This window comes from Microplitis demolitor, chromosome 3 (genome assembly GCF_026212275.2).
Source record: "Microplitis demolitor isolate Queensland-Clemson2020A chromosome 3, iyMicDemo2.1a, whole genome shotgun sequence".
Taxonomy (NCBI): domain Eukaryota; kingdom Metazoa; phylum Arthropoda; class Insecta; order Hymenoptera; family Braconidae; genus Microplitis; species Microplitis demolitor.
This window is the reverse complement of record NC_068547.1, coordinates 2304909-2320697: the sequence shown is the minus strand read 5'-3', so window position 1 is coordinate 2320697 and position 15789 is coordinate 2304909. Positions and strand designations below refer to the sequence as shown.

General features: G+C 31.7%; 1 protein-coding gene across 2 annotated transcripts; it reads left to right on the top strand.

Annotated features, from left to right (window-relative positions):
* Positions 1-55: 55 nt before the first annotated feature.
* Positions 56-14882, top strand: LOC103568841 (FERM domain-containing protein 5). 2 transcript variants are annotated; one of them, XM_053737729.1, is made up of 12 exons: positions 56-783; positions 4642-4746; positions 4815-4857; positions 5534-5710; positions 5849-6060; positions 6188-6340; positions 7175-7189; positions 7819-7907; positions 8555-8814; positions 8937-9113; positions 9966-10691; positions 11370-14882. In XM_053737729.1, exons 1-12 carry the CDS (start codon positions 688-690, stop codon positions 11798-11800), a joined length of 2484 nt encoding a protein of 827 aa, XP_053593704.1. In that variant the 5' UTR covers positions 56-687; the 3' UTR covers positions 11801-14882. The 2 variants fall into 2 exon arrangements, with proteins under 2 accessions (XP_053593704.1, XP_008544058.1); XM_008545836.2 differs by having other exon boundaries at positions 11367-14882.
* The last annotated feature ends 907 nt before the right edge of the window (positions 14883-15789 follow it).

The following is a 15789-nucleotide window of genomic DNA, read 5'->3' as shown; positions in this document are numbered from 1 at the left end:
CGCGTAGAGTCTGAGAGCGTATCAGCATAAAACACTCAGTAGTGAAGCGGTTTCTCTCCCCCGTCACAAGCTTAGTTTTTAAAAATAAAGCCAAAAATAATAAATGAGCCCTGCTCATAAACTAAGTAACAACAAACAGTAGTAAATAAATAAATAATAAAATAAACAGGATAATTTGAATGCTCTAATGTCAGTATTTAAGTCCGATGTGTCCGAGTGACACCTATCTGATAAGTAGATAATATTTTTTATATTTATTATAAATAAACAAAAAATATTAAATAAAGCTGAGATAATAAAAAAAAAAGCCGTTATACGAGTTTACTCGGCTATGCCTCGTCGACTTTGCTCATACTCACGACCCGTAGTCTCGTCGATAGTCGATACCCGCGGCTTCGGAGAGTAACAGCCCGGTCGCGTGTCCCCGTTGAGGAACTCTCTCTCTGTCAGTGTTAGAGAGTCCTCCTCAGCGGGTCTATTTATCTTCGATAGCTGTTACTATTATTATTATTATTATTAAAAAAAAAATAAATAACAGATACAGCAACAAGATTTCTGATAAAATAATATTGATGTTGCAGTAAGTTTTGAAAATAATTTTTTTAAATAACGTCAAGTGTGTGGTGCTGTGGGGGTGTAAGGGATGAAGGCCGGGAGGATAATTCTGGTGACGATCTGAGATCAGAAATGTTGAAATTCGGCAGCAAAAACGATGTTACGGTGGTACATCGTGCCACTATTCGATTACTTGACGACTCCGAAATTATCCACTGTGACTTTCAGGTAATAAATTATTTATTATTATCATTATTTAATCTTATAATCGACAAAACAATTATTTAACGTGCTCACGCAATAATGAGACACGCAATTCATATCATTGATAAATCTAATTTGAATTAAAAAAAATCTCAAAAGAAAAAAACTGGTACTCTTTTCAGTGGAATAAATTCTTCAAAGCTCCTGACAGATAATGTATTATGTATTTGTGTGAATGCAGAGGGAATAATGAGGGAAGAAAAGCGCAGGAGGATAATAAAATACGGAAACCTTGGTATTAAATTTTCCTAGGTGAAATCGCGGCTTATTGATAACAGAGCACATTGATATACATACTGAACGAGTCTATCGTGGAACATCAATTCCTGCTCTTGTATTATGTGTCTCTTGCAAAGCCAGAAAGAGAGAATGAGAGAGCGAGTAAGAGTGTGTGAATATAAAAATCGATTTTGTGAATAACACAATGTAAGAGAGCGACGAGTACACTTGAAACTATTGTTATGAAAATATTTAAAAAAACAACGTTAAATTTTTATTATTTCAAATACTATTTATCTTCACACTCTTTTAGGATACATATATGCGTTGGTGAGATGTGGGACAAGGCTTTTATTTTTGGCACGATTCTCATTTCTCATCCCTCGGTTATGTGCAACCAACTATGAGGGGGATGAAACATTCACCCCCTCCTTGACATCTCTCTTACTCTTCCTGTCTACTCACTCTCTATCTATCCCCTTTATTTATAAAAAAAATCTTTCAACATTTCTTCTTCTTCTTCTTCTTCCTATTTCTTTTCTCCTTTCTCTTCCTACTCCTATTTATCTCTACTCTCTCTTTTCCGTCCGAGATCTTTTAACGTCGTTTTGTTTCAAGAGTATTCTCCAACAGCGACAATGGCCACTCGATCAAAATCAAGTTACTCAAGCACAAGTGTCCACTTGCTCACAATTATTCTGCATAATGTATATAGTTATTCCATTTCAGTTCAATACCCTCTTTATTTTATTTTTATCTTCATATACGCCAGTATGTATAACACTCTCTTTTTTACTCGAGCTTTTTTTCATTTTCATTTCTAACTCAAACTATCTCTTTTTTTTTTAAACAATGAATGAATATTCACAGAGAAATTGACGACAAAGTCATTGATTACAATTGACTCGCGTGGGTACTCAATAAATATTTATGATGGTCTTACTACTCCGGCTAAAAATGGAAATGGATATAGATTTTATGATAAAGAGTGAGTGAAAGAGAAGACATTACGTTATAGCCAGTAAACGATATACTTATATAGATATAGATATATATGGGCATAAAAAATATATAACTGTATATATAGCTTTATGCATTCTTTGTTATTGTGGCACTATGTCATATTACTACGACTGATTGTTGGATGTAGAGTAAAAAGTTATGTTTTATGCATACATGTATTAATACCATTACTGTGAAACACGTACCGCTTTACTCGAATCTAATTCCACCCTTGTCAATACAACATGCAACCTAGGGGAAAATTTATATATATATGTTAAACTTGTGGGAGTAGGAGTTTACGTTGATCTGACGTATTGACTTGTCTCTGCTTTACTCTAAATACCCATTGGTCACACAACAAAATAACTAGAGTAAATTTACAAAAATACATAATTGCACATATATTGACGCGCGGGTTAAATAATTTTTTTCTTTGAAACTAGTTATTGTTTTCTCAAAACTTACGAGTTTTCTTAGTAAACAGTTGTCGTAACTTTGTAATCAGTTTTTAAATTTTTTCATTATTTATTTCCGACCCGATGACATGGCTCCAAATAAATTTATCTTGATTATAAGTTAGTTGGTTGTTAAAAAAAGTCTCTATGCTAATTAAGTCACTTTATTTATAATTTATCTTGACCTTTTGACATTAAATTCAAACTTTTTTGTCAACTTTTTATTTTTTTAAATATGTAATGAAGGAGTTTTTATTTGAAAAATTATTTACAGTAGGGGCTGGTACAAAAATACAAATTAAATATATAAATATAATCTATAAATCTCTTGTAGCATATATTTCTAATGATAATTACTAATTAATGAAACACTTTCTAGTCATACGTAATTATTCGCTACAAATAGACTCCATTATCAGCTCATCATTAATTTATCATCAGTCGTTATTCGTATCTATCGCATTGTGAGATAAGAAAAAAATTCCATTTATTTAGTAAATTGCTCATCACATTTACAATATTAATTAAAAAAAAAAAAGTCATTTAAAAAAAAAAAAAAAAAAAAAAAAAAAACAATCATATTTAAATTTCATTATTAAAATATATAGATGACATTAAAGTTCATATATATGTTTAAAATATAACAGACATGTTATAATTCAAGAGAGGCAATTAAAAGTACGTTCTAACTTGGTACATAAATTTATCGGGTAACAATGATGAAATTTCCGTAACTCGTTTTAATAAAGTGAGGGTTTGTCGCATTAGACGGGAAAAGGTCAGTAAAAAGCTAGAGAAAGAATTTAAATATTACAAACAGAGTCAGAGGACATAAAAAAATAAATAGATAAAGAGATAAAGTAAAAGAAGAACTAGATAACAGAGATATAAAAGTGACAGAGAGGGATAGCGAGAGAGAAAGTAAGATAACAAAGGATTTCCACGGTAAAATCAAGGTCTATATTTACAGGATGCAAATACATATGCATGTGGCTGACGGATAGATTGGATACTTATGCATATGTATGACACACGATACAAAATACGAGTTTACATACATAGTTAATATAACTCACAGTTGCACTCTAATACCGCAAAACCCATCTGATGTTTCTTACTTGTATACAAAAAAAAAAAAGGATTTCTTGAAGGAAAAAATTTTTACTCGACCCAAGAAATTTTTCTATTTTAAATTGACAGCAAAAAATTTCCTTGGGGTAAGAAAATTTTCTTGCGCAGCGAATCCTTTTTCTGTACAGTATCCAAAATTTATGCAATGTTATTTAATATATAGATAAATATTGTGTTGTATATATTTTATTATACTGGTGTGTTGTGACCACACGAGACTCTAGACTCTAGATCACCTTGGCCTGTCTTTTTGGTCATTAAGCTGGTGCGTGGTCGCTCGACCAATAAACATATGTCTATATGTTATATTGTCTCTTTTACTCGTCATTCGATATTATAATTATACAGTGACATACATATATACTTGTACAATAAAATATAATGAAAAATAGACTGTAATAGTTAATGATGCTGATGTATTGATGACTAAACACGATAAATACAACCAGACATACAACCTGAAAATAATTCATTCCTCCATTACGGTTCTTTTATTTATTTACTTAATGCTTTTAGGCTTTTTAGCTTAAGCTTAAGCTCTTCTTTATTTTTTTTATTTTATTTTCATCTTTTTTTCTCGCGTTCGCCGGCGAAATTCTGCAGAGTCACGTTTGATTAAAAAAAAAAATGCGCAAAAACGTTTATGCTAATTTTTTTTTTCACTCTATTTAATTTGCCGGGGTATGTATGTGATGTAATGGGGTAATATGATGTGTACTTTATTATTATAATTTTTTCATGTTAATTTCAACTACAAATTATTATTTTTTTCTTTAATATTTATATACTTAAGATGTCGTGATTAAGAACATAAATTTAAAATGTGTAAAAAAATACTGCAGATCTTTAGTATTAGTTGGTGCAATCGCGTGTCTTAGAAAACGCAACAGTTTAATTAACGACTTATTCTCTCTTGCTAACTATATATATAATCTAAAATACACCTGTATCAAAAGTACTGATCATATGTAGAAAAATATGTATACTTATTTTTTAATTTTCATTCCATCAGCCCCAGCACAAAGGAAGATATATCCTTGAGTATGTATGCAAACAACTTAACATCATTGAGACTGATTACTTTGGACTTCGTTTCGTGGATCATTGCAGGCAACGAGTAAGTTCTTCTTTTTTAAATTTAATTTTAATTCGTACATTCATTGATATAATAAATATATTTTAAAGCATTGGCTGGACCTAGCGAAGTCGGTGATCAAGCAAGTAAAAGGTCGGTATCAATATTCACAAAAAAACTTTAAATCATATCCATTTACCGTTCGTAGTCTATATAAGCATGGCGGGCTCTCTTTGATTCAATTCTGAGGTAAAAAGTATATACGGCAGTAGCACAGTGGGTACAAGGTCTCAATTGACGGTGTAGGGTCGCGAGACCAAGCGTAAAACGGTAGCAATAGACCAGTGGGTGATATATATACATATATATATGTATCAAGACTGTAGGAGTCTAGACTAGATGGTACGCGATGTATGAGCACGCGCACTTATATATTTTCTATTTAGTTTATGGACATGTAGGTACTGGCTCGTTGGGTCGATGTCGCATCAAATTTTCAAAGACCGTACTTAGACTGTGTAGAGACGTACACGTGTATGCTCATACCAACTAGATAAGACTGTACAAGATGTGCTGGAGATGTCTTCCTTGAATTCTAAATTCTCGGCTTTAAGATGCCGTAGAATTCCAGAGCTCACTCTCTGTAAATATTAAAACTTTTTTTTAGACTAAAAGTCACGGCTGGTATAAAAAAATCCAACTTGTTTCTTTTAGTACGACATATATTTTAAAAATTATTTTGGGTAATAAATTTTAGTAAAGAGACACTATTATGTGCAGTTGGGGTACCATTTAATTGCCAATAAGTATTTGCGTAAATTTATCGTAGATATGGAGCCAATTCTGTTCAGCTTCCGCGTGAAATTCTACCCACCAGATCCCCTGAGGCTGAAGGACGAGATTACGAGATATCAAATTTATCAGCAACTCAAGAGGGACCTTCTGCATGGACGACTGTACTGCAGTCCAGGAGAGGCATCGCTGCTGGCAGCTTGCATACTCCACAGTAAGGATTCCTAGTCTTTACTATTTTATGTACTGTCGGAGAAACAATTAAGATAAAGACGTCGATAAAGACATAGGTTTACTACTACTGCTATATAATATTGCTATCTACTACATGACATTTGTCTTGGTCAATCAGATGAGCTCGGCGAGTACGATCCGGAGATCCACGTGGGCAATTACATCTCTGAGCACAAGCTTCTGCTCAAGCAGACAGAGACCATCGAAGAAAAAGCTATGGAACTACATCAAACACAGCTCAAGGGTTTTACTGCTGAACAAGCGGAGATTCATTTTCTCAGGCTAGCGTCTCAACTTGACACCTATGCGGTTGATCCCCATCCTGTCAAGGTGAGCAACTTCAGCAATACTTGATACTCACACACACTCGCACACAAATGCTTTGCTCTCAATATAAAATGACTCATTGCGGCAATTGTCTCTTGTCATTACATCACTTTTTACTTCTCTTCTCTAGGATCATAAAGGGACCCAGTTGTACTTAGGAATCAATCATCACGGAATCCTCACATTTCAGGGCTCACGGCAGACAAATCACTTTCGCTGGTCTGAAGTACAGAAAATAAATTACGAGGGGAAAATGTTTATTGTCCATTTGACCATCACCGAGGTAAAAACAAATATAAATTAAAATTTAACAGCAATATAGTAAGTTTTGCGACAGAAAAAACAGAGTATAAATCATTTACGGTAAAAGTCAAACATCAAGATAGAAAAAAATTGTTTACTCCAAGTACACAATTGATTTAAAAATAATTTTTTTAGATTATTAATTTTGTTGTGCGGCAAAATAATTTATTTTTCTTTTTTAACTCGCTGAATACAGAGCGCAAAAAAGTCACGAGAAACTTTATGTTTACATAGAAAACTTTTCTGAATTCAAAAAATAATAATAAAAATATTTTTTTTGTTATTTCTATTTTTATAACACCAACAATACCTCTTGTTTCATCACACGGCTCTTAAGCACCGGCATTAATCTCATTTTCTCCATGCAACAAAATAAATTGAGTGTATGTGTGGCATAAAAAATGAAAAATATATATATATAAAGAAATAAATTGGTCTAAAGCCGACCTTGTGTTACTATGCTACGGCTCAAAAGGTTCGTCGGTACACTTTTTCATAACGTCGTCGACGTATTTATTCGGGTGCATGCGCTCTGAGAAAAAAATGGAGCAAAAAAATAAAATATTACTTGTATATATCCATATATGTTATAATAAAAAGTGTTAGAGAGCCGAGTGAAAACATAGAGGAATACCGTGTTACATGGTACTATTTCAATGTCGTTGATACGATTACACAACCACCACCCTCTACTAATCTCATTACCAACCCCCTCTTCTACTTATTATTTATTTATTTATCATTATCCCCTTTTTCTTTTTTTTTATTATTTTCTCGGTCTCTCCGCGCTGGGCTGGTTCTTCACACTAACAAGGATTTGAGAACGAAGGTGAGTAGTGTCTGTGAATACACCAGATTGCATTAAGTAAAGCTAGTTAAGTCGCCTCGATGTTTCGCCAACCACGTCGTAGACCAAAGACTTTCTTAAACACACCGGAACCTCGCGAGAGTGTGCAGGAACTGACGACGAGCAAGACGACGTAAACTAAGACTAGGACAACCAAAACATTTTTATTTTTCCGTGACTTTTTATTTTTTCGCGGTCGTATTATTTTATTTTTCTCTTGCTCTTCACTCGCCCACTTCCGTCGTCGCTTTCTCGTGTGGGTAATACACTTTTATTAACATTATTCTTTTTTTTTTATATATACATATATATATTTTCTGTTATAAACTTGACGTACATATATCGCCTACGTAATGTGTAAAAGAGCATTATGTATAGTTGATAATATAAGTGATTAGCGAAGCTTCTACTCGCGCTTTATCATTAATGGTAATTTAGATAGAGGTATAAATAATTACACAAGTATTGGTTGTGATAAAAAAATATATATTAAGTAGCCATATGTAAGTTATGTAAAAAAAATATATTGACTTTAATATATTTATATACATATATATGTTAGTAGTGATAGCAAAATATCGATAGCAAAAATAGTCTGGCGGTACTTTCAGAAAAAACATACCGTCGGCTTCAAGTGCCCGACTGGATCCAATTGCCGTCACGTATGGAGATGTGCTATTGAGCAGATGCTATTTTTTACGTAAGTAAATTACCTATATACACAAATATCAATATATATTTTAGTATAGATTTATTTTTATTATTATTGTAATTAGTATTATTAATTGCTGGTAGTTTTAGTTGAGATAATTAATGCCTGTCATGTGATGTTTGTTTGTTTGATGCTCGGTCCATCGTATAATCGGATTTAAACAGCTAACTAATTGCCATGTAATCGTTTTGTAGATTAATCCAATTAAACTAGTTGCCAGAAGACTCAACGATTCTCTTTCCATCTACTAGTTATTCTTATTTATATATAATACTTTTAACCATCACCCCGGCGAATAATGATATCGGATATCAGAGAAGGAAAGCGAGTAGAGGGACTTTATATAAATTGTGTTCCAATATAGAGACGGAAGAAAAGTAATTCATTTTTTTTTTTGATACCAAAGGAAAAGTAATTTAACTTTACAATTGTACCTCCGTTGACACCTACTTTACTACTTACTTTAATAGCTTCTTTAACAGTAATAAAAATAATAACAACAACGAGGGTTTCCTATTTGTTTACCTTCACAAAAGAAGGCTACGATTTTTCCGCAATTTAAAAAAACGACATGCATGATGAGGAAGCGTGATGTGTACATAGAATAGCTGTAAATTGAAGTAATTTTCACGCAGATTGCCCAGAGCCTCGGACGCACCAGTCGTAAGCGGAGGATCTATATTCTCGTGGGGCACCAAGTTTAAGTACACTGGGAGAACGGAGAGGGAAGTGTTGGAGGAAACGGCTGCGGCATCTGCGGGTTCCGGAGAGGCTTCATCGCTGCGTGGTAAAGGCGACGGAACAGTCCAACGTTGTCAGAGTGCTGGACTACGTAGAAAAGCGAGTAGTGTACCGGCAACACCAAGTACTCCGAGCCAAGATCTCATTGAAATTCGTAAGTACATTCGCAGATCGTTTATGCATAAAGTATAGTTGATAATAATTACTGGTTATTAAACCAATTATTGTATAACTGTCAAGTTATGTTTAATAAATAATTAATATAAATTCAAATAGGATATTCAAGTTTGCCAAGAAGCTGCCATAGCGCGGGCTTAGACGGCGCTGGTATGGCTGAGGCAGGAGCAAATGCCTCAGGTGTTCCCCTTAGTTCTCCCTATTGCCCTGACAATACATTGCCACTATTGGAGACTGTATCAGAGGACCAAGAAATATATGCCAAGAGAAATAACGGTGGGTAATCATCGCTTATTAAATCGCTGGCAGCATCCATTAGGAATAACGCTCTTACACACATCACACCTATCAAAATTTTTATCATTTCCTTTTCTTTTTACATCATCAACGCTTATTGCTATTTCCTATTTCGCTACTTCTTGCGCAAACTTACACACGTCTCACCCGACTGTCTGGTTTATGCGGGTAAACAACTTCCGGTGTGTCTACTCGCTGCTTTATCTTCAGTGTACATGCCGGAAGAATGTTTTCTTTATTATTTTTTTTTTATTCTTTATGTACTTTTTTACGATTTTTTTATATTTGTCATACACTGGGGAAATTGTTGTGTCGAGGGAAAATTTATCGAGCAGTCCAAGCGGTCGATGCACAAGTTACGATAAAACCAGAAGATCAAGTTTCTGGCCAACTTTGATGGCAATTCGTCTCTTCTACCTACACTACACCTTAATATATTTATATATCTGTATATATATGTATACATATCATGTATTTCCTTATTTCCTTTTCTGAGTTTTCTCGTAAATAAAAGTAGTTGGTAGCAGAATTTCGCATAATATACATATACGGCCTAGCTTTGGACATATTTTGCCTCGCACTGAATGATATTTCCGGGCACAGCAACTTTTTTCTTTAAATTTACTCTCTTTCTACTTTTGTTTTTATATATATCTGTACATACGTTTGAAACAATAATTTAAAAATAATAATAGTTGATTGTGTACCAGGAACGAACAAGCAAATAGTTATTTTGTTTAGCTTTTTTTGTTATTTACATATTTTTTAATTTTCGCTGTTGCTTTTTTTTAGTATCTCTTGATTTGTTTTTTATTTCTTTCTGTTCTTTAGCGGTAGACGAAAATGAATCGCATGCGAGTGCCACCCACACCACCACATCCACCACAAATCAAGTGAAAAAAGTGAAATTATCAAATAAGAACACATTTGGCCGCCCGCCGGCGTTGTACAGTCAAAAAATAGTCATAGGCTCTGAAGAACTTGTGGGAAAAAATATCGATAAAGTGGTGCGACAAAAAATAAACTCATTTGAGAAAAGTCCTAAAATTATAAGATCCACGGCGCTTATTATTAAGACATCTAGAACACCCATAAAAACGTCATCATCATTGTCAGCATTATCTAAAATAAATCCACGTGCTAACAATACAAATCCGACAATTAAAAATTCAAATACTTATTCAATAATTGATACGACATCCGAACGTCTTAATGGATTTAATAGCTCGGAATCTCGCGAGAGCTTAAAAAATTTTATACCCGTTGAGAGTCAGGTAAGCCCGTCATTGTCTGTCGTCAAAATTACGAATGCGACACTGAGTAATGACAGTCTAGAAACCACAAATACTACAACAACTTCTAATACTACTTCAACAACACAAAAGACTACAGTTAATGGCAGTATAATTTCCACAAGAACTAGAAATGGACCAATGGCTCTTGCTATGGCAATTGCTGCAGCAGCTGTAGCTGCCACTACATCAAATACTTCAACATGCGGCGGTGGAAACACTTGCAAAGATTTCCCGTCAAGTGTTAAAAATGGACACGAACCAGGTGAGCTCCAATGACTATTTCACGAGGTAGGTTCTCGTGATTGTCGTCATTTATATAGACTCAAAATTTTTTTTTTTAATTTTACTTTACTGTAAATCATAAAAATACCTACGATATTTATTTTTTTAAAATAAATATGTTTACGATATTTACAACTCGCTGAATTTTGCACTCATTTGTTGCTTTTATAAATTTATACTGACTGAATGCTTTATTATCCTTTACGCCTTTTTTAAACTTGCCACTGTCTGTCACGATTTTTTAGCCATGACGTGCACGATTTACGTCTCTGTCTCTCCTTCAATTGAAATGTTTTTTTCCAGTTAAACTATTCCTCTTTACCCTTTATCGTCTGTATACCTACACCACTTTTTCATATTTGTACAATACATACATATATATTTATATGTGTGTGCTCTCTCACTGTCCTTTTTCACAATAGAAACAAACGGATGTTTAAATCTCGATTCGGTGTATAACAATCAGACGAATGTATCGACCGCTGAGAACTCACACAATAATACAAAGAGAAGTAAAAAATATTTAAAAAAAAAAATAACAATAATAATAATAATGCATAAAATGATAAAAAATGTACATGTATACTTGTCCAAGTTTATTTTGACAGAGTAAAGCTTTTACTGTAACTATTTTTCTGTGTGTTGTTTGTTTCAGTAGGAGGCCAAGTGGGCGACGGTGATACAAATGATTATTTCTTTCGAGACTCGTTCGATCACTCGTCCTCCGAAAGTCAATTACTGGATGGACTTGGAAAAACACAAAGTAGATCAGTCACGCCGGTACCAAAAATGCAAAAGCTACAGAATAGTAAACTTTGTTTGCAACCAGTTGGTGCAGGAACAAGATCAGTTATTGTCGGTGGTGGTACCAGTAGATCACGTGCGTTACGTAGTGTCAGATTTATACGTCTATTTGTATCAGCATTTGTTCTTACAGTAACGATGTTGTTTATCGTTATTGTTATTGTTTTTGAAACTGACTCGGCGGTGTTTGAAAGCATGCGTAAAACACCTGAGATGATTGCGTTCAAAAGTCACTACTACGTGCCCATCAAAGAGTTTCTCAGGACCAAACTCGGCCTATTTTGATTTGGCAAATGGCCGAATACGAGAAAATCTTTGAATGCTCAGTCAGTTTTTTTTCTTTTTTTTTTTTCTAAATGATAATAAATAAATAAAGTAATTAATAAATAATTTGACAGTGCCAAGTCAAAAATAGCCAAGCCAACAAATTATTAAACCATCATTAACTTCCATTACTATTTTGGAAATCATTAAAACAATAATTGTAATTATTTTATTTCAATTTGCTACTGAAAAAATTTATTGTACGCTAATATGACGGATTAATTAGCAAGGGCATGGCCTATCGAGACAGATTTTTTATAGAAAGAAATTATTATTTTGTGTGAAAATACTTCCTAATAAAAATAACAAAACAAAAAAAAATTCGAATGAAACAAGCGTATCTAGACAGAGTTAAATATTTTATCATTGAACGAAAAAAAAATAAGATTGTGTCTGTACAACTGTAGGTCTTTAATGTGTAATAAATAATAGATTATAGAATGATTTGTTATTGTGGTTCACTTAAAAATTAATCACTCATATTGGTGTAATTGAAATAAATGCGAAAAGTTATTATGTGACGTAGGAAAGTTATAAAAAAATAAAAGTTAGTTCTCATTGCTTCGTAAATCATAAATCATGAGAATAAGTAAATTCATATTATTATTATTATAATAATAATATTCCAGATTTTTTGATTAAAAAAAATTAAAATAACAAATTACTGACTGTGAGTCATATAAATATTATTGTATTTCCTAAAAGTGCCTACGCAATTCTATAATTCCTTCGCGCATGCTGCGTGTTTTTGGCTAAGATTTAAAGAAATATATATAATATGTCTTATATAACACTCCATGGTCAATTTAAATGGTCGCAAAAATTTTTCAAGAGCCAAACCAAAATAGTAATAATAATAATATTAATAATAATCAATTATAAAAACTGCTAATTATATATTATTTAGAGTAGAAATACCGTTTTGGTCACTAGGGCCAGTTTTGGACACTTGAAAAATACACGGAGAAATTATTCCTATTTGAAATGCTATAGTGTCATAGTAAAACCAGTCCATGTTGGTCACCTGACGGAAATTGAAATAAACACATGGAAAAATTAAAAATGGTTACCATGGTAATGGTAATTTTTCCATGTGTATTTCAATTCTGCATATAGTCAAAATAGTCCAGCTGTACTATGACATCATAGCATATCAGAAATAGTTTCTCCGTAAAAATAAAATAATTTGTAAACGACAATGACGATTGATTTTTGAAACGTGTACAAAGATACATTTATCACACTGTTACAATGTTCATTTCATTTTATACTTTTTGATTAATTAACATAAAGTATTAACTGTCCAAAAATAGAGCGTGACCACAAATGGTACATCTACTCAACATTTTCCTGTGCGTGACAAATGCGTAGGAACATTCATATGTATATTAAAATCATATTTGTAATAAATTGACATACGTAGGTTTCAATAAATGCTTACACTGTCATCTAAATTTGAGTGATATTGATGCACGTTGTTTACTTAATAAATAAATAAATAAAATTGTGTATAAATAAACGGATGTCAATTGCAATAAATCCGATAAGAATAGATATAAAAATAATTGTGGATAGTATTTGGATAATAAAATAAAATAATAATTTGATTTTTGTGAAAAGTGATCTTGCAATCACAGCAGCATTATTATTATTGTTGAGTTATTTTATGGAATTTATTGTAAATTGTATTATAAATTGATGAGTGTTTTAATTGAATTGTTTCAATGAAAAGTAATGATAATAATAATGCTTATTAGATTATCTAACAGAGTCATGGCAATTGTGAAAACGATAGTTTGAATCATCTAATTACTACTTTTATCTAATTCGCGTGGATAAGATAAATAATAATAATGAATTGTACTGAAATTGTGGTAGAAGAATTATGTGAGCCTTTATAGTTATGCGGAGAGACGATTTAATTATTATAGAAGACATTAAAAAAGTAATATAGTTTTAGTAATGCTTTCTTAGCTTACATATCATAGTTATTTAAAAATATTGTTGTCATTTGTAACTGTTTTATTTTATTAATTATATTTTTATCATTTTTATTATATATTTTTTAATTGTTTATTATTTAATACGGTGCTGTACGGTGAAAATAATATATTATGAAGATAATTGAAGGCCATGACATATACATACTGTGACAATTAAAATTTATACACGAAAACAATCATAATCTACACGCAAAGCTGATTATTTTTATTAAATATTTAAGTTTAATTTATTTAATTAATAAAATCGAGTGTGAAAAATATAAAATAACATAATGTGAAATCCGTCAGAATTTTTAATAATAATAAAGCTGAGGCTGAGATAAAAAACAAACAAAAAAAAACAAACGATGCTACAAAGTTACAAGATCTCTAATCAAAATCTTTATATTGCTCTCAAACTTTTGTACGCTTATTCTATTTTATCTAGTCGTCTCTAATGTGAATTAATAAAATATATATAGTAGGTAAAAAAATATATGAAAAAAAAAAATTGGAAATAAAATAAAATGCATCGAGTATAAACTATTTGTCAATTTTTAAATACTCGATATCTCTGCGTGTCTGTTTCTGTCCGGGATAGATTTATATATATACATATATGAATATAATTTATACACATATTTTTATTAATTTATATTCATTTAACCAACATAATGTAATTATAATTATAATTACTAATTATACTTATATTTATACCTAAATTTATACATCTTAAAATAAGACGAGCAATAAATATGTAACAATAATTATGTATATGTATATGTATATGTAATTTATTTATTGTTAAATGGCCGGATAAATGTGCATTGAAAGTTGCTGACACGTAGATAAATAAAGTAATTAAAAAATAAAATAAAATAAAAATGAAAAAACCAATGGAAAGAAAATACGAGAGACAGACGATGATCTCTTCAAGATGTTTATAAATATATGAGATCTATTAATAATTAAATAAAATAATAATAATAATAAATATCAGCGCACCTTGTAAAGATCATCTCTGTACAATCGAAATAAATTTGCACTTTTCCAAAACTTTATTCTCAGATGTTTTGTTATTTCAGAAAATCTTTATAAATAAATATAACAATAAAACCCTCGACTGCGATTTTTTAATAATCTATTGTATGTTAAATAAAATTGTATATCAACTCATATTTTTTTTTAACACTACGTCTTTATATTTATAAACTTAACGTAAAAGTGTCCATTTAATTACCATATAAATCGTGGGTGTTGTCCTCAGTATCTAAATGATGTTAATTTATAAATAAATCTTGGAGTAAAATCCTAAATTCAATGATTCAGCAAAAAGTATGAATATGGGCGTGAATTATCTATCGACGATTACCGAAATCACGAGTTAAGATTATTTCCTATCTCTATGGGAGGTCGATCGATTAATTTTAGCTCACAATAATAAAAAGCCCTCTGTAATCTACAACAATAAATTTTCCAATTAACTTTATATCAAAGTCATGAAAGTTAAAAAAGTAATAAAAGCTTCCCGCTGATAAATTATTTAAAAAACTAAAACTTCCGTGGCTGGATTGCTATCAGTATTTTTAAAAATCTTTCCTCGAAAATAAAAACTAAAAGCATTTTCCTGGCCATCAGCTCTTAATGACCGCATTAATCCTACGTCAGACTATAATTAGATCGACTGGGAATCCTTTTATAGTTTTTTATATGTAGACCAAGAGGGCATCGACTGTCCAGCAGTTTTTAATCGATAGCACCTGACCCTTTAAGTATCTAGTTAGTAGTTTGTCTACATCCGACACTTGCGACTACTCAACAATTGTCTCTAGGTTCTAGTACCCAACCAAGTCTAGCTTTCAGTCTTCAGTACCATCCTATCTGCCTTGTACCATCTGCATAATTAACTAATATACTGTATATGCATATCATACGTTCTATTCTTTTCATTTATATTCTCATACTTGT

Coding starts and splice junctions, on each gene's coding strand:
- LOC103568841 (XM_008545836.2), top strand. CDS start 688: ATGTTGAAATTCGGCAGCAAAAACGATGTTACGGTGGTACATCGTGCC. Junction 784..4,641: donor TTATCCACTGTGACTTTCAG/GTAATAAATTAT, acceptor TCATTCCATCAG/CCCCAGCACAAAGGAAGATA. Junction 8,815..8,936: donor CCAAGATCTCATTGAAATTC/GTAAGTACATTC, acceptor AAATTCAAATAG/GATATTCAAGTTTGCCAAGA.